We start from the raw sequence: 20,635 nt of genomic DNA, 5'->3' as shown, positions 1-20,635 counted from the left end.
TAAAGCAGCATCTGGCAAGTATACGTATTTCCAGCTTAAAACAACGTCTGCCAAGTATAGATATTTCCAGCTTAAAGCAGCATCTGGCAAGTATACGTATTTCCAGCTTAAAACAACATCTGCCAAGTATAGATATTTCCAGCTTAAAGCAGCGTCTGGCAAGTATACGTATTTCCAGCTTAAAACAACGTCTGCCAAGTATAAGTATTTCCTGCTTAAAACAACATCTGCCAAGTACACCTCTCCCTCGATAGCTCGTGCACAATTGGGTCCACAAACATTGACCGCACTATAAGCAAAGGCACAAGTTACCAAGGAACCTACAAAAATTGAAAAACTCTGTTTAAACATCAAAAAAAATGCAAAGGGGGGAGTTAGGGAAATGGGCTGTTAACTGACTGAATCCTCATTTTACAATCCCGTTGATAATAATTGTTTATAACGCGCATTTTCTAATGAAGTTGTTCATTATTCTCCATAAATAACATTTATTTTCAAAATATCCAGCATTTGAAAGATCATTCCAACTGGTTTCAACAATCATCATTTGTACGTGAAAACATCTGTGTATTATGTCACTACTTTTGTTTTACTGATAAGACTGGTTCCTGGAGTGGTATTTAATAGTATCCTGCCAAACTGGGAGTCTAGACCGACTGTTGATAGATACATCACGGAGAGGGAAAAAATGTAGATTCTAATGTACAAAATAAATCTGATAGGATTTCTCAATAACCTCACTTTTGACCTGTACAAGATAAATCCAACAGGATTTCTCAATGACCCCATTTTTGGCCTGGTGGGGGCCCTTGAGCCCAACTTGGTCCATTTCCAGAATGGACACTGCAGTATTGTGCTGACATGCCTTTTAACCCTATGCATAGCCGTACATACACTTCTTGTAACAGTATATAGCCAGTATTGTGCTAACATGCCTTTTAACACTATGCATTTCCGTACATACACTTCTTGTAACAATATATAGCCAGTATTGTGCTGACATGCCTTTTTACACTATGCATTGCCGTACATACACTTCTTGTAACAATATATAGCCAGTATTGTGCTGACATGCCTTTTAACTCTATGCATTCCCATACATACACTTCTTGTAACAATATATAGCCAGTATTGTGCTGACATGCCTTTTAACACTATGCATAGCCGTACATACACTTCTTGTAACAATATATAGCCAGTATTGTGCTGACATGCCATATAAATCTAATACATACCTGCACATACACTTTTGGTGACCTTCAGTTTTGTTCCAAGTAATTTAGCCAGAGAAGGTGGTTGAGGATATGCAAATGCAGTTGTCAACATAATGTACATTCTTCTGTGGAGTGTATTGGGTTACTGTTAGGTTTGTCTTACATGACAGCCAGTTAAAAGCTTTGTCATCAGTGGCGGCTGAATTCTATGGGGAGGTAAAGATGTATACTGTTACACTATAAATAAAAATGGTAATGTTGTCTTTCTTTGTCACATCCTTTATTGCATAGAAATGAGAAATTTATTTCACGCGTCCAGATATAGTACCATGTAGTCAGATAATACTGAGGCACACTTTAATATGCAATCGGAGCAAAAACTAACGATTATATTACTAGTATTGATGAAAATGATAAAACTTGTTTTGGTTTTATAAATATTCCATGTATTAGATTTCCAGTGCTAATTTAGTATTCAGTTCTAATCATTAATACTGTATCTGTTGAGTCTAGGGATGACATTTAAATCCATGCAGATTGGAATTATGCAAAGTTACAATGGAGTTTTGGAGTTGAAGTTACATATGGAGAGGCATAGAAAAATTGATGATTTAAGTATCGGGTTTGATGAAACTGGATTTAGAGTTGTGGAAATTCATTGAAATAATTTTAATGAAATCCTGTACAGTTAAAACCTTAAATAATTGGACCTCATTTTCCCCAAATATTGATGTATGTCATCAGACATCATGTCGAGCCGGACTGCCAACTATTTTTACCAAAGCATACAAGTTATCTATTTATGAGTTACCAGTTTTCATTGATTTATTGCTGGTTGCTACAAACCACAGACTAAAGACCTAATGAACAAGGAATCTTTAATGCAAACAGTGGATTATCTGCCATAAATTCATGACTAATCTGCACTCACTGCATGAGTTTAAACTTGTGTGATAGATATAACCCTACCATGATAAACCCTTGCCTGATGCTAGTTCAGTTAATTTACCCATGATAAATTATTGCCTGATGCTAGTTCAGTTAATTTACCCATAACAAATTATTGCCTAATGCTAGTTCTGTTAATTTACCCATAATAAATTATTGCCTAATGCTAGTTCAGTTAATTTTCCCATGATAAATTATTGCCTAATGCTAGTTCAGTTAATTTTCCCATGATAAATTATTCCCTGATGCAAGTTCAGTTAATTTTCCCATGATAAATTTTTGCATGATGCTAGTTAAGTTAATTTTTCCATGATAAATTATTGCCTGATGCAAGTTCAGTTAATTCACCCATGATAAATTATTGCCTAATGCTAGTTCAGTTAATTTACCCATGATAAATTTTTGCATGATGCTAGTTAAGTTAATTTTTCCATGATAAATTATTGCCTGATGCAAGTTCAGTTAATTCACCCATGATAAATTATTGCCTAATGCTAGTTCAGTTAATTTACCCATGATAAATTCTTGCATGATGCTAGTTCAGTTAATTTTCCCATGATAAATTATTGCCTGATGCAAGTTCAGTTAATTCACCCCTGATAAATTATTGCCTAATGCTAGTTCAGTTAATTTTCCCATGATAAATTATTGCCTAATGCTAGTTCAGTTAATTTACATGTGATAAATTATTGCCTAATGCTAGTTCAGTTAATTTACCCATGATAAATCCTTGCCTGATGCCAAACCATTTAATTCACCTATGATAAATTATTGCCTAATGCTAGTTCAGTTAATTTCCCATGATAAATTATTGCCTGATGCTAGTTCAGTTAATTCACCCATGATAAATTATTGCCTGATGCTAGTTCAGTTAATTCACCCATGATAAATTATTGCCTAATGCAAGTTCAGTCAATCCACCCCTGATAAATTATTGCCTAATGCTAGTTCAGTTAATTTTCCCATGATAAATTATTGCCTAATGCTAGTTCAGTTAATTTTCCCATGATAAATTATTGCCTGATGCAAGTTCAGTTAATTTTCCCATGATAAATTATTGCCTGATGCTAGTTCAGTTAATTTTCCCATGATAAATTATTGCCTAATGCTAGTTCAGTTAATTTACATGTGATAAATTATTGCCTAATGCTAGTTCAGTTAATTCACCCATGATAAATTATCACCTAATGCAAGTTCTGTTACTCCACACATGATAAATTTTTGCCTAATGCTAGTTCAGTTAATTTTCCCATGATAAATTATTGCCTAATGCTAGTTCAGTTAATTTTCCCATGATAAATTATTGCCTGATGCATCTTCAGTTAATTTACCCGTGATAAAATATTGCCTAATGCTAGTTCAGTTAATTTTCCCATGATAAATTATTGCCTGATGCAAACTTCAGTTAATTTACCCGTGATAAAATATTGCCTAATGCTAGTTCAGTTAATTTTCCCATGATAAATTATTGCCTAATGCAAGTCCAGTTAATTTACCCATGATAAATTATTGCCTAATGCTAGTTCAGTTAATTTACCCATGATAAATCCTTGCCTGATGCCAAACCATTTAATTCACCTATGATAAACCCTTGCCCAATTCTATGTCAGTTAATCAGTTCTCCCTTTTTTAATGCAAAGTCAGTTAATTAACTCTCCCTTGATAAGCCCTTGCTTGATGTTACAGAAGTTAATCAATTCTCCCACCTGATGCTGAAACAATCAGGTAGACATACCATGATAAACCTGTGCTTGATGCAGATTCATTTAGCTTCAGTCCTCTATTGACAAACACATGCTTCATGTTGATCCAATTATCTATAACCCTCCAGTGATAAATGCATGCATCATGATTATTCAGTTATCTATAATTCTCCAGTGATCAATGCATGCTTCATGCTAAGCCAATTCTCTATATTCGTCCAGTGATAAATGCATGCTTCATGCTAATCCAATTATCTATAACCCTCCAGTGATAAATGCATGCTTCATGCTAAGCCATTTATCTATAACCCTCCAGTGATAATGCATGCTTCATGCTAAGCCTATTATCTATAACCCTCCAGTAATAAATGCATTCTTCATGCTAAGCCAGTTATCTATAACCCTCCAGTGATAAATGCATTCTTCATGCTAAGCCAGTTATCTATAACCCTCCAGTGATAAATGCATGCTTCATGCTAAGCCAATTGTCTATAACCCTCCAGTGATAATACATGCTTCATGCTAAGCCAGTTATCTATAACCCTCCAGTGATAATGCATGCTTCATGCTAAGCCAGTTATCTATAACCCTCCAGTGATAAATGCATGCTTCATGCTAAGCCAATTATCTATAACCCTCCAGTGATAAATGCATGTTTCATGCTAAGCCAATTATCTATAACCCTCCAGTGATAATGCATGCTTCATGCTAAGCCAGTTATCTATAACCCTCCAGTGATAAATGCATGCTTCATGCTAAACCAGTTTGTTCTAGTCAACTCATGAAAAAGAAATGCTTGATGCCAGTGAGCTATATGCTGTCAATGATAAACCCATGTTTGATGTTAATCCTTTCATGATAACCCAAGCTTGAAGTTAAGTCATTTAGCTGTAATCCTTTCATGATAACCCAAGCTTGAAGCTAAGTCATTTAGCTGTAATCCTTTCATGATAACCCAAGCTTGAAGTTAAGTCATTTAGCTGTAATCCTTTCATGATAACCCAAGCTTGAAGCTAAGTCATTTAGCTGTAATCCTCTCATGATATCCCAAGCTTGAAGCTAAGTCATTTAGCTGTAATCCTTTCATGATAACCCAAGCTTGAAGCTAAGTCATTTAGCTGTAATCCTTTCATGATAACCCAAGCTTGAAGCTAAGTCATTTAGCTGTAATCCTCTCATGATAACCCAAGCTTGAAGCTAAGACATTTAGCTATAATCTTTTCATGATTAACACTTGCTTGGTGCTAAGCTAATTAGCTATAATGCCCCCATAATTAACACATGCTTTATACTAAGCTAATTACATATAATCTCCCCATGATTAACACTTGCTTGATACTAAGCTAATTACCTATAATCTCCCCATGATTAACACTTGCTTGATACTAAGCTAATTAGCTATAATCCCCACATAATTAACACATGCTTGATACTAAGCTAATTAGCTTTAATTTTCCATGATTAACACATGCCTGATACCACTCCAGTGGCCTAATGGTAAGAGTGTCTGCCTCAGGTGCAGAAGGTCGTGGGTTCAATCCCTGGCTGAATCATACCAAAGACCTACAAAAATGATACTAACAGCTGCCTCACCTGGCACTCAGCATTAAGAGGTTAGTGTTATGTCTGGTTGGCTTGGTGTCAGGATAATATGACTGGGTGGGACATCATGCTACACGTCTGTGGCATGATGCCCCAGTGCTAGACATCACTATAAACCGCCACAATGCAGACATCATATCGATATGACTGAATATTTTTTGAAGCTATGTTATAAATCAAAATCCCACACACACTAAGCTAATTACCAATAATCTCCCATGATTAACACTTGCTTGATACTAAGCTAATTAGATATAATCTCCCCATGATTAATACATGCTTGATACTAAGATTATTGCATATAATCTCCCCATGATTAACACATGCTTGATACTAAGCTAATTACCTATAATCTCCCCATGATTAATACATGCTTGATACTAAGCTAATTACCTATAATCTCCCCATGATTAATACATGCTTTATACTAAGCTAATTACATATAATCTCCCCATGATTAACACATGCTTGATACTAAGCTAATTACCTATAATCTCCTCATGATTAACATGTGCTTGATAATAAGCTAATTACCTATAATCTTCCCATGATTAACATGTGCTTGATGCTAAGCTAATTACCTATAATCTCCCCATGATTAATACATGCTTGATACTAAGCTAATTGCCTATAATCTCCCCATGATTAACACTTGCTTGATACTAAGCTAATTACCTATTATCTCCCCATGATTAACACATGCTTGATACTAAGCTAATTACCTATAATATCCCCATGATTAATACATGCTAGAATCTTAAGCTAATTACCTATAATCTCCTCATGATTAACATGTGCTTGATAATAAGCTAATTACCTATAATCTTCCCATGATTAACACTTGCTTGATACTAAGCTAATTACCTATAATCTCCCCCATGATTAATACATGCTTGATACTAAGGTAATTACCTATAATCTCCCCATGATTAACACATGCTTTATACTAAGCTAATTACCTATAATCTCCCAATGATTAACACTTGCTTGATACTAAGCTAATTACCTATAATCTCCCCATGATTAACACATGCTAGAATCTTAAGTTAATTACCCATAATCTCGCCATGATTAATACATGCTTGATACTAAGGTAATTACCTATAATCTCCCCATGATTAACACATGCTTTATACTAAGCTAATTACCTATAATCTCCCAATGATTAACACTTGCTTGATACTAAGCTAATTACCTATAATCTCCCCATGATTAACACATGCTAGAATCTTAAGTTAATTACCCATAATCTCGCCATGATTAATACATGCTTGATACTAAGGTAATTACCTATAATCTCCCCATGATTAACACATGCTTTATACTAAGCTAATTACCTATAATCTCCCAATGATTAACACTCGCTTGATACTAAGCTAATTACCTATAATCTCCCCATGATTAACACATGCTAGAATCTTAAGTTAATTACCCATAATCTCGCCATGATTAATACATGCTTGATACTAAGGTAATTACCTATAATCTCGCCATGATTAATACATGCTTGATACTAAGGTAATTACCTATAATATCCCCATGATTAACACATGCTAGAATCTTAAGTTAATTACCTATAATCTCGCCATGATTAACACATGATTGATACTGACCTAATTACCTATAAATTTTCCAATGATTAACACATGCTAGAATCTAAGTTAATTACCTATAATCTCCCATGATTAACACATTCTAGAGTCTTAAGCTAATTACCTATAATCTCCCCATAATTAACACATGCTTGTAACTAAGCTATAATCCTTTTATTATAAACTGATGCTTAATGCTAAGCCAAATGGTTATACCCCTCTCAAGATTAATCTATGCTTGCTGTTAAGTCAATTAGCTATAAATTCCACTCCTGTTTAAAACCAATTAGCTATAGTCCTCCCATGATAAGTCCATGTTTTATGTTAAGCCAGTTAAGTTTCTTGAAAACCCTTTTGCAGATGATGTGGCCATTCCTTAAGCATTGTAGAACAAAGTGTGTGGAATTGGATCCCTAGGATTATCATAGTAGAAAACTACACTTATGACCAAGAATGGAATTCCTGGCATTGTCAATGGAGAAAACTGTATACTTATGACCAAGATTGGAATCCCTGGCATTGTCACAATAGAAAACTGTATACTTATGACCAAGATTGGAATCCCTGGCATTGTCGCAATAGAAAACTGTATACTTATGACCAAGATTGGAATCCCTGGCATTGTCGCAATAGAAAACTGTATACTTATGACCAAGAATGGAATTCCTGGGATTTTTACAATAGAAAATAATATACTTATGACCAAGAATGGTATCCCAGGGATTGTCAGTGGAGAAAACTCAGTACACTTATGATCAAGAATGGAATCCCTGGGATTGTTACAATAGAAAACTGTATACTTATGACCAAGATTGGAATCCCTAGCATCGTCACAATAGAAAAATGTATACTTATGACCAAGAATGGAATTCCTGGGATTGTTACAATAGAAAACTGTATACTTATGACCAAGAGTGGAATCCCTGGGATTGTTACAATAGAAAACTGTATACTTATGACCAAGAGTGGAATCCCTGGGATTGTTACAATAGAAAACTGTATACTTATGACCAAGATTGGAATCCCTGGGATTGTTTCAATAGAAAACTGTATACTTATGACCAAGATTGGAATCCCTGGAATTGTTACTATAGAAAACTGTATACTTATGACCAAGAGTGGAATCCCTGGGAATGTTACAATAAAAAACTGTATACGTATGACCAAGATTGGAATCCCTGGGATTGTTGCAATAGAAAACTGTATACTTATGACCAAGAGTGGAATCCCTTGGATTGTTACAATAGAAAACTGTACACTTATGACCAAGAGTGGAATCCCTGGGATTGTTACAATAGAAAACTGTATAATTATGACCAAGAGTGGAATCCCTGGGATTGTTTCAATAGAAAACTGTATACTTATGATCAAGAATGGAATCCCTGGGATTGTTACAATAGAAAACTGTACACTTATGATCAAGAATGGAATCCCTTGGATTGTCACAATAGAAAACTGTACACTTATGACCAAGAATGCAACCCCTGGGATTTTCACGATAGAAAACTACACTTATGATCAAGAATGGAATCCCTTGGATTGTCACAACAGAAAACTATACTTATGACCAAGAATGGAATCCCTGGGATTTTCACGATAGAAAACTACACTTATGATCAAGAATGGAATCCCTTGGATTGTCACAATAGAAAACTGTACACTTATGACCAAGAATGGAATCCCTGGGATTTTCACAATAGAAAACTATACTTATGACCAAGAATGGGATCCCTGGAATCATCATAAAAGACAACTGTACACTTACAACCATTTGAAGTTTAAATTACCTGAATAACAAATTGTGGCCATACATATTAATGATTTTATGTTTTTGTTTTTTTTTACCTTTACCTTTTATTTTATATGACCTTTTAAACAATTTTTGCATCTCAACCATTTAACTTGCATCATTTAGTGCTATATACTAGCATCCTGAAATTTTTCTTTTTAATTGGCGCCATAGAGCCATTTTTTAAAATCTACATGGTTAAATTGTGTGAATAATTTGCATGTTTATCTTACTGATTTATCCACTAGATATCTCTAGATTTTTCACCTGATCTCTTTCAAGTACACAGTTTTCAGTTACAAAGTTTACGGTTATATTGTGGACAAATAGGTCCTACAGCTCACCATTGTGTGATTTTGAGACGGAATCAAGATTTCACTTGTCGCTGATATAGTGATATCATTCTGTAAGTGACACTCGAGGGTCACAACATTTTGAATTTAAAGACAGTTGTTTTTCATATAGAAGAGAAATAAAGAAGTCATCATTATTCCATGCAAGGTAGCCATCATGCAAAAAGGGTTTTGCAAACAGATGTGTTTCCGGTGAATACTGATCATTAATTCTGATATACACCTATAATAATGCTGCCTGTTATACTGTCATTCTTGCTAGTGTTGTCAGTCAACCTAACCGTGGGATAGAAATGCCTTTCTGCACTAATTGTATTAGTTTTTGTGCCAATCGATTTGGCCAGAAACTGAAATTCTCATTCTATATTTGAAACAGTTTTTAAACAATGATAACACTTAGTGTATCCTTCTTGGTTTCCACCATGCTGCTGTAGAGACCTTATTTATATGGACCTCTTGGAATCACCACATATCTGTTGCGAAACTTAGATAGTGTCACAAGAAGAAATATGTCAATACATTTTTAAAAATTTAATTAAATATTACAAATGATTCACAACTTTTAATTTACAATTTAGATTTCCTTGATAATAATATAGAAAATTGTTTCACTCATGGCAATCTATGCAACAGATTCCAGCAATAAAATTGTGTGTGTATGATTTGGATTTATAACATAGCTGCTTTTTTTAAAAATCCAGTCATATCACTATCATATCTGCAGTGTGGCAGTTTATAGTGATGTCTAACACCCAGTCCCATCATCCTGACACCAGGCCAATGGACCAGTCCTAACACTAACCTCTTAAGAAGTCTTTTTTTTTACTTGTGGAGTTAAAACCTGCAACCTCCCACAACCAAGGTGGACACTCTAACTGCTAGGCCACCAGAATGGTGAATACATTTTTGTAACCCCCATCTCAAGAATAGGGAAATTTTCATCATGAAGTGAATATTTTGGGGAATCTTTAACACAAGATTAGTTATATAATTATATTTTTTTTTAAGAAGTTGCCTTTTGCCTTATTAAATACCTGTAGTAGAGGTTGCCTTTTGTTTTGTTATATACCTGTAGTAGAGGTTGCTGTCATTTTGTTATTCTTGGTATGAAAACGTGAAATAAATTTGTATGTTTATTTGTCAAACATGATGTAAATTTTGGCTACATTCTGATGATTCTATTTCATACTTTCAGCTTTTATTGGAATAAAGGTACCTCCTGATAATATTTTGCCATTAGTTAATTTTTTATTGAATAATGCTTGGTCTTTTAAAGGATATCTTGTATTGAATAATGCTTGGTCTTTTAAAGGATACCTCTGTACTGAATAATGCTTGGTCTTTTAAAAGATATCTTGTATTGAATAATGCTTGGTCTTTTAAAGGATATATTTGTATTGAATAATGCTTGGTCTTTTAAAAGATATCTTGTATTGAATAATGCTTGGTCTTTTAAAGGATATCTTGTATTGAATAAAGCTTGGTCTTTTGAAGGATATCTTGTACTGAATAATGTTTGGTCTTTTAAAGGATATCTTGTATTGAATAATGCTTGGTCTTTTAAAAGACATCTTGTATTGAATAATGCTTGGTCTTTTAAAGGATATCTTTGTATTGAATAATGCTTGGTCTTTTAAAGGATATCTTCGTATTGAATAATGCTTGGTCTTTTAAAGGATATCTTGAATTGAATAATGCTTGGTCTTTTAAAGGATATCTTTGCAGCATATTTACCAAGCAGACACAAGTCAACAAAAAAAAAATACTGAACACTTTTTAAAACTATATTCCATTTTCATTAAAAGTATGAAATAGAATGTGATTTGGTTCATTAAAAGTAAAGAAGTCAGAAATTCATTCACCATTTCCAATAAACATTGAAAGTAATTAATTGTTGGATGGATATATAGGATGCTCAGTTTTGATGTACATGTAGCTATTTGGGAGTACCTCAATCCACTAATCCTGATTAATTTTAATGGGAGATTTTAATGAAAATTGCTTTTGTCCCAATAATAAAATTCCACTCTTGACTGTCAAGTGATCTTCACCAGTCATTAAGCAACCCAATAAATTTTAGAGAGTACTATGAGACCCTGACCAACATTACCATCACACCTAATATCATGCACCCTGCTGATGGACATTTTGGATCCGTTTCTTGCTGAAGGTATTTGGCTTCACTGTCCTGTAATGCTGATTTGAAATGTAGCATCTCTAAATTAGCATGCTATCAAAGAGAAATCGGATTTTATTACCAATGGAATTATACTCTTCTGAGTTCAATAGTTGTGTCTTTCTTAGTGAAATTTTATTGAAAATAATTTCAATGTCATTGTTGAGATTTTTTAAGGCTATAATACAGAATGCAGTAAGGAAAGGTGTACCATTCAGATGTGTTACTATTTGTATTAATGATCCACTTTGTCATAAATTAGGATGCTATTACAGCACAGAAAACGATCAAATGATCAAGCGGTACATACTCAAAATCCCAGGCAATGGTTTCTTTACGTGCAAGAGAGAAATTTGGTTATTAATAAAATTAGGAAGTCTAAATGTAATCATTACAACACACTGATGGAACGAATCAGGTCTTCACATGGTAATCCAATAGACTGGTAGAAACTGATTAGAGAAATTCAAGGAAGGTCAGAAAAGAAATATCTTGCAAATCTTTGATTGTAAATGATATAGTTATAAGTGAGGATGAACAAATGGCAAAAGCTTTCAAAGCTTTCTTTTGTGAACAGTCAGCTACTGTATAAAAAAAATGTGAAAGTTTCAATCGAATTCCCCAACTAGTCCAAAGATATTTATCTTATCCATTGCTGAGGACGATGTTTGTAATGATTGAGATGGTCTAAAGGTTCCAAAACCGTTGCATCTTTAATTTGTACTTTATCTAAAGTTTTTGACAAGTGTATGTGTGTGCGTGTGTGTATATACATATATATATATATATATATATATATATATATATATATATATATATATATATATATATATATATATATATATATATATATATATATATACACATTGTTCAAAACAATATCATTTAATATGATCAGTCAGGATTTTTTACTAGATTATTGGACAACACGTCAGTTAACAGAAATTTACAATACAGTTTATGTTGCATTAGACCAAGGTAAAGAGGTTAGGAGCAATTTCTTTGATAATAACAGGGCTTTCAATAGAGTGTTGGTATTCATGGAAGTTTGTTATTATGGTTTGATAGTTACTTACTGTCAAAAAATCAAGTTAATACAAATTCAAAATCCTCAGATGCTTGATACATCAATCCTAATGTTCCCTAGGGGTCCATTTTGGGACCCTTATTGTAATTTTCATCAATGATATTCAAGAAATAGAATTATAAGACTCTTTTTGTTGTATGATAACAGATGAAAATCATCGATTAGATTCTTTGTTGATGATAGCAGCTGATAGTCATTGATTAGACTCTGTTGATGAAAACAGTGATATATATAATAGCTGATAGTCATCAGTTAGACTGTTGATTATAACAGTGTTATATATAATAGCTGATAGTCATCGATTAGATTCTCTTGATGATAACAGTAATTTATATATAATAGCTAATAGTCATCGACAGTCATCAATTAGACTTGATGACGCAGTGTTGTATATAATAGTTGATATAATAGTTGATAGTCATCGATTAGACTCTTTCTTGATGATGAAGTGTTATATATAATAGTTTATGGTCATCGATTAGACTCTTTCTTGATGATACATTGTTATATAAAATAGTTGATAGTCATCAATTAGACTGTTGATGATGCAGTGTTATATATAATAGTTGATAGTCATCGATTAGACTTTCTTAATGATGCAGTGTTATATATAATAGTTGATGGTCATCGATTAGACTCTTTCTTGATGATGCAATGTTATATATAATAGTTGATAGTCATCAATTAACCTCTTTCTTGATGATAGAATGTTATATATAATAGCTGATAGTCATTGATTAGACTCTGTTGATGATGATAGTGATATATATAATAGCTGATAGTCATCAGTTAGACTCTTTCTTGATAATGCAGTGTTATATATAAGAGTTGATAGTTATTGTTTAGACTCTTTCTTGATGATAGAGTGTTTTATATATATATTAGACACTGTTTCAATCCTAAATTGATTAGTTATTTAAAAATTTTCATAGGTTTGCTCCCTTTTAAGTTCAAGATGCGATTCAGCCCGTACAGAAATCAACTCCACTCGTTCAATAAATAGCATGCTTAGAAGAACATTGTTCATTTTTATCCTCCATGATTCGAATATGGAGTTTGTTACCCATCGAAGCAAGAAACAATCCTTCATTGCATAATTTCAAAACCTACTTGAATCAAGACAAAGAAAGCACTCCATGTTTTTATGGCATTGGTGATTGAATGTCAAAGGTTATGCATGGTAGGCTAAAAACAAAGTGCATTAGTTTAATTTTGATTTATATATGAAAGACGTATCTATGTTGTGATAGAAAATGGAAAACATTTTTTTCTAAACTGTCCAAAATACTCAGATCTAAGAGGTTATATCTTACACAGACTCCCAGTTAAATTTCATTATTTGGCAAACCAACCTTGACCAGCTTTACATATTCAGAGGTTTCCTTGGAAACCTTGGACAAATGGTCCTTGGAAAAACCTCAGAGTATTGGTTGCTGATTTTCCAAAGTAATAGTCCAAGGACAAATTTTTTTTATACCAATGTCCAAGGTTTTTATTGTCGAACATCTGAGGTTGACCTTGGACTTCCAAGGTTTTTGTAACCAATACTCTGAGGTTTCCTAGGATTCCTTGGACATGTCCATGGCTTTCAAGCATTCTGAACATATCGTCCAAGGATTCCTCAGACATATTGTCCGAGGATTCCTCAGACATATCATCCAAGGATTCCTTGGATACCTCCCTGGCATAAAACATCAGACCAAGAATTGAGGCAAATATTACAGAATATAATAATACATACAAATAAAATTTTAAAAAGGTCCAAATATCAAGAATGCCCATAAGGTTCATTTTGTGCCAAATTGTCCATTTAATTTTGAAAATCCATCCATTTATATCCTGGTTTTTTGATGGTTCTAGCACTTCAATGATTTTCTTGTTTATCATCACCTCTTTCATATTCTGCCATTTCTTTTGGATCAGTTCTGTAAAAAAAATATTGGTTGAAAATAAAAATGTGATGAATTAATAAAACAAATAGTACACATATAACATAACTTTTATTGGCAGCCTTAAATTTACAAATCATGTTTGGAATCCTTTAGCTCTGAAAATAAGGTATTTAACCTTTGTATTTCTATAATGGACTGTTCTTTGAATTTGGGCCCATCATTTTAAATTGTTGATAACAAACACAGTCAAGATTATATTCTGTTCCTGGCTCAGTGCCATACAAGTTCTAACTAATGTATTCAATAAATAATAAAATCCTGATGCATCCCTAGATATTATTAAAATATTCAGAATTACTATCTTATTATGTCATTGTAATGAAATCAACCATTAAAGATATGACACAATGCTTGTTGCTTAAAAATGTTTTTAGAAAGTTTGAAATTGCTGCATATTCATCTTTCCTTGGACTTTTTTGGTGTTACCATCTTAGTCTGTGTATGTGTGTTAACCATCTTAGTCTGGTTTAGTGTTACCATCTTAGTCTGGTTTGGTGTTACCATCTTAGTCTGGTTTGGTGTTACCATCTTAGTCTGGTTTAGTGTTACCATCTTAGTCTGGTTTGGTGTTACCATCTTAGTCTGGTTTGGTGTTACCATCTTAGTCTGGTTTAGTGTTAACCATCTTAGTCTGGTTTAGTGTTACCATCTTAGTCTGGTTTAGTGTTACCATCTTAGTCTGGTTTAGTGTTACCATCTTAGTCTGGTTTGGTGTTACCATCTTAGTCTGGTTTAGTGTTAACCATCTTAGTCTGGTTTGGTGTTACCATCTTAGTCTGGTTTGGTCTTACCATCTTAGTCTGGTTTGGTCTTACCATCTTAGTCTTGTTTAGTGTTACCATCTTAGTCTGGTTTGGTCTTACCATCTTAGTCTGGTTTGGTCTTACCATCTTAGTCTGGTTTGGTCTTACCATCTTAGTCTGGTTTAGTGTTACCATCTTAGTCTGGTTTGGTCTTACCATCTTAGTCTGTGTATGTGTTGTCTACTTGGTGGTCTATTTTGTTGCTATTGTCACAGCTGTTTTTGGTGATTGTGGATTTGACATCTTTACTTGTTTCAAACCTAAATTTTAAAAAAAGCGCAAATTTTTCAAACAATTTGTAATATATTCCATGCCATTTACTAGTGATGGGAATTGATTACTTGGGAAAAAATACATATATCCACGTTTCTTGCTGAAAAAAAATGTTGTTTGGCATGTTGGTCTTTAAAAATAAAAATATTAATCATTTAATTACGTAACCTGACATCCTTCGTAAAGTTAAGAGATCACTGATGCTTGCATTTTTGCAAATTCATATGAAACAGGTAAAATAGAGCATGAGATTGGTATCATGGACGCCACATTTCCTTTTAAATTAGACAAATAAAAGAAATCCAGTTTAAGTACTATTTAATATCATCAAAATATGACACGCATGAGCATTAATCATTTTAATATGGTGTACAAATTTACACCCAACATGAAGGGCATATACTCTCTGGGTTTGCAAGGTTGATAAAGTTGTTAAACAATGGCCATCATGTGATGTCACTAATCACTACATCCTATCTCAAAATAGAATGCAGCTGCAATTTCGGACAAACACATGAAAATAGGGCAGGCCAGTACAATTATTTAAATTATAAAATAATGTACTTGAAGAAAATGGATAAAGTAATATTGTTTTTCATCATTATACTGAACCAGTAATGAATCTGATTGATTGCTTTGTAGATTTTCTTGCTGCCTAGCAACCTATATGCATTGATGTTCTGTTCCATTCTTACATGTCTTTAACACTATTCATAAACCTATTCTTCTGATTTAATGCACTATAATAATTATGTAATGAGTCTTTTTCAAAGTCAAATACAAAACATAGACAAGATAAATAAATAAAACAGAAAAACCATTGTCTTTGCAAAACTTTAAATGATTATGACTTGTTGCAGATGCTGGAAGATATTTTATATTCAGTATTGGGACCACTGTGTTATACTAAGATGATTGTATGAAGTGATTACAACTGAGTTTTTCTAACTGGGGGATTCCAGCATGTATATAGGTTTTGGTTCTATATCTCATATTTTTATCTCCATGTAAATAAGATGTGAAACCAAATTATGTGATCCTGTTTGGCACCATGTTGCCGGAACTGAGATGGTACACTGTAAAACCCATATCAATCAATCAACATTAATTAAGTCAATTTTTTGTATTCAAATCCTTGACTTGTTAGTTGTTTTGATAATGACAAACATTATTCATTTTAATAAACTGTACAAATATGTTCTGAATAAATATAGAGAAATCTCTATGTGCACAGTTAAAACAGACCATGTTGTTGTTGTTGTTGTTGTGGGGTTTAACACCATTTTTCAGCACACTAAAGGCTATGCATGGCGGCCAGTATTATTGGTGGAGGAAGAACCCTGGAAAACCCTGGGAGGAACCACCGGCCCACAAGAAGCTACTGGCAAGCTTTCTCACATACCCTAAAACAGACCAAGTCCATTTCCTAGCTAAAGAATTTCTAAGTCTACAGTCTACATTTCCAAGTTACGTCCAAGCTAAAAAATGACTAAGTTTTTATTTCTGAGGTTTTTCCGAGCCAAAAATAAACTAAGTTCTCAGTTTTCATGTCCAAGGGTTTGTCCAAGGTATTTTTAATGTACGTGATAATGTCCGAGGTTTGCTTATACAACCTTGGACAAAATATCAGCATTGGCCCAGATTTCCAAGGTTTTTCTAGGAAAACCATGGAAAAACCTTGGATGTCCAAGGTTTTAGGTAAAAATTCCAAGTATAACCTCAGAAAATGTACAGCCGGGCATTTTCTCAGTAGAAAATAACACACAAATATTTTTCTTTGTGCAAAGTTTCATTTGGATGATTAAAAGATTTAATTTAACTTTCAACCTTTCACATCATATTAATTTAGTTCCTTTTCTTCATTTTGTGTGTATGTTTATTTGTACTTTTCGTTTATAACCACTTGTGTTAGCAACCATATTTTTATTATTCTTTTTTTGTGATTGTTTTGGGAGACAGTGCTCTAACAAGTTCATTCTTTCTACTGAATTTCCAGGTCCTATATTTGTAATTGCATTTGACAAAGTTTGTCAAAATAAAAAAGGTTTCATTAAGATTATGATTTGTTGACATTTGTCAAAACACTTCAGAAAGCTTTTGAAACCGCAAGTTTTATGCCTCATGCACAAATTCTTCCTCTTTGTTCTGGCATTTCACTTGAGCTTAGTAAACCATGTCACAAACTCAACATGTCCTGGCAAGCACTTGAGCCTAGCAAACCATGTCACAAATTCAACCCCCATGTCCTGGCAAACACTTGAGCTTAGCAAACCATGTCACAAATTCAACCCCCCATGTCCTGGCAAGCACTTGAATATAGCAAACCATGTCACAAATTCAACCCCCATGTCTTGGCAAGCACTTGAGCTTAGCAAACCATGTCACAAATTCAACATGTCCTGGCAAGCACTTGAGCTTAGAAAACCATTTCACAAATTTTACCCCATGTCCTGGCAAACACTTGAACTTAGCATGAGCTTCATATTGTTTACACGTTTTTCTGTTCTACTTACAGCCTACCCAAGTTTACCGCCTTTTTGGACCGAGATGATGGACAGATCTATGCTCCCCTGTTTGCCACAATCAGGCTTCATGGTGTATTAGACAGTAAGTCTTATATAAAAATGTATTGGCTTCTAAACTGCCTTATGTTATGTATTTTTGACAGGAATAAATTTAAGCAAATTTAATATATTTTTGGAACAGTGTCCAGTTCTGCAAAATATCTCTTTTTGTCAAATTGGGTACTTAAAATCATTCAAGTTTGGAAATAGATCTTATCTACAGTATAAGCTATAATGCTATCGTTGCAACAGTCATTTCTTCTCTACAAGAGAGTGTAACTTACCACGTTGTCATTACAAAAGTCATTTCATTTCTTCTCTACAGTAGAGTGTAACTTACCACATTGTCATTACAAAAGTCATTTCATTTCTTCTCTACAGTAGAGTGTAACTTACCGTGTCATTACAAAAGTCATTTCATTTCTTCTCTACAGTAGAGTGAAACTTACCATGTCATTACAAAAGTCATTGGAAATAGATCTTCTGTACAGTACAGTGTAAGCTACCATGCTGTCATTGCAAAGATTATACACAAATAATAATCATTTGGTCCAAAAATTGTATGGCATTAAAAAAGCTGGAAACTCTGGGTCAACCAGTCGCAGATTTTACCTTGGAAAGGTTACTCTTCATTGGCTTAGAGTGGAAATTTTACCTAATAGTCAGGGTTTAGATGTTCACGATCTCATGGTCTGAATGTTATAAAATCATTGTCATACTCACATTCTGACACAGTGTGATATTTATGATGGAGATTGGTAGTAGCCAATCAGTCATACAAATTTTCGCTTAATTTGTGTTTCAGTATAAGAATATTTTTACACTGTGACAGCCAGGCCTGGCCTTGACACTAAATTTTTCTCCAGATGAGAAGAGCTTTAATGTGTGGATGTGTTTTGCTGCAGCTTTTTAATGAGTTTGTTCCAGAATGTCATTTTTCATCTCAGCAGGTTTCCTTAGTAATAGGGAGCAAGTAATGAATCATTTTATTAGGTATATGCATACAATTAAAAACAAATATTTTAAATAAATATTTTAAAAAGAAATATAATACATGTACATAGTTTCCAAATCTGAATGAAAAGTGTTGCATATGCACATGGTAAATCAGTCCAAAAGAACAATAGTATTTAACAGTCTTCAAAATAAAAACCAACAAGATTTTTCAATACTTTTGGTAACAAAAATTTCAAATTTATTTAACTGCTTGAATTAGAAACTGCATTACATTAAGTAACTTTATAATGAGCATCAGCATGCTTCCAAGATGTTGTCATTGGCATAATTATATACTGGAACAAGGTAAGGTGTTGACAATGGCATTCTTACATATTGGAATAGGGTAACGTGTTGTCATTGGCATAATTATATACTGGAACATGGTAAGGTGTCATCATTGGCATAGTCATATAATGGAACAAAGTAAGGTGTTGTCATTGGCATGCTTATATACTGGAATAGGGTAAGGTGTTGTCATTGGCATAATTATATACTGGAACATGGTAAGGTGTTATCATTGGCATAGTCATATAATGGAACAGGGTAAGGTGTTGTCATTGGCATAATTATATACTGGAACAGGGTAAGGTGTTGTCATTGGCATAATTATATACTGGAACATGGTAAGGTGTTATCATTGGCATAGTCATATAATGGAACAGGGTAAGGTGTTGTCATTGGCATAATTATATACTGGAACAGGGTAAGGTGTTGTCATTGGCATAATTATATACTGGAACAGGGTAAGGTGTTGTCATTGGCATAATTATATACTGGAACATGGTAAGGTGTTATCATTGGCATAGTCATATAATGGAACAGGGTAAGGTGTTGTCATTGGCATAATTATATACTGGAACAGGGTAAGGTGTTGTCATTGGCATAATTATATACTGGAACATGGTAAGGTGTTATCATTGGCATAGTCATATAATGGAACAGGGTAAGGTGTTGTCATTGGCATAATTATATACTGGAACAGGGTAAGGTGTTGTCATTGGCATAACTATATACTGGAACAGGGTAAGGTGTTGTCATTGGCATAATTATATACTGGAACATGGTAAGGTGTTATCATTGGCATAGTCATATAATGGAACAGGGTAAGGTGTTGTCATTGGCATAATTATATACTGGAACAGGGTAAGGTGTTGTCATTGGCATAATTATCTACTGGAACATGGTAAGGTGTTATCATTGGCATAGTCATATAATGGAACAGGGTAAGGTGTTGTCATTGGCATAATTATATACTGGAACAGGGTAAGGTGTTGTCATTGGCATAATTATATACTGGAACAGGGTAAGGTGTTATCATTGGCATAGTCATATAATGGAACAGGGTAAGGTGTTGTCATTGGCATAATTATATACTGGAACAGGGTAGGGTGTTGTCATTGGCATAATTATATACTGGAACATGGTAAGGTGTTATCATTGGCATAGTCATATAATGGAACAGGGTAAGGTGTTGTCATTGGCATAATTATTTACTGGAACAGGGTAAGGTGTTGTCATTGGCATAATTATATGCTGGAACAGGGTAAGTTGTTGTCATTGGCATAATTATATACTGGAAC

The 20,635-nt window shown here is 33.7% G+C and overlaps 1 protein-coding gene across 3 annotated transcripts in view; it reads left to right on the top strand.

Annotated features, from left to right (window-relative positions):
- The window catches only part of LOC149795676 (BTB/POZ domain-containing protein 16-like), a 263,165-nt gene that overhangs the window by 149,415 nt on the left and 93,115 nt on the right, over nucleotides 1–20,635 (top strand). For all 3 annotated transcript variants that reach the window (XM_089965525.1, XM_089965523.1, XM_089965524.1), the window contains one exon: nucleotides 18,008–18,099. In XM_089965525.1, the coding sequence (XP_089821651.1) occupies nucleotides 18,008–18,099 (92 nt within the window). The remainder of the gene's footprint in view (nucleotides 1–18,007; nucleotides 18,100–20,635) is intronic.

Source organism: Sinohyriopsis cumingii, chromosome 7 (assembly GCF_028554795.1).
Source record: "Sinohyriopsis cumingii isolate HCF-2022 chromosome 7, ASM2855479v2, whole genome shotgun sequence".
Lineage (NCBI taxonomy): Eukaryota > Metazoa > Mollusca > Bivalvia > Unionida > Unionidae > Sinohyriopsis > Sinohyriopsis cumingii.
This window is presented reverse-complemented; position numbering and strand designations above follow the sequence as displayed.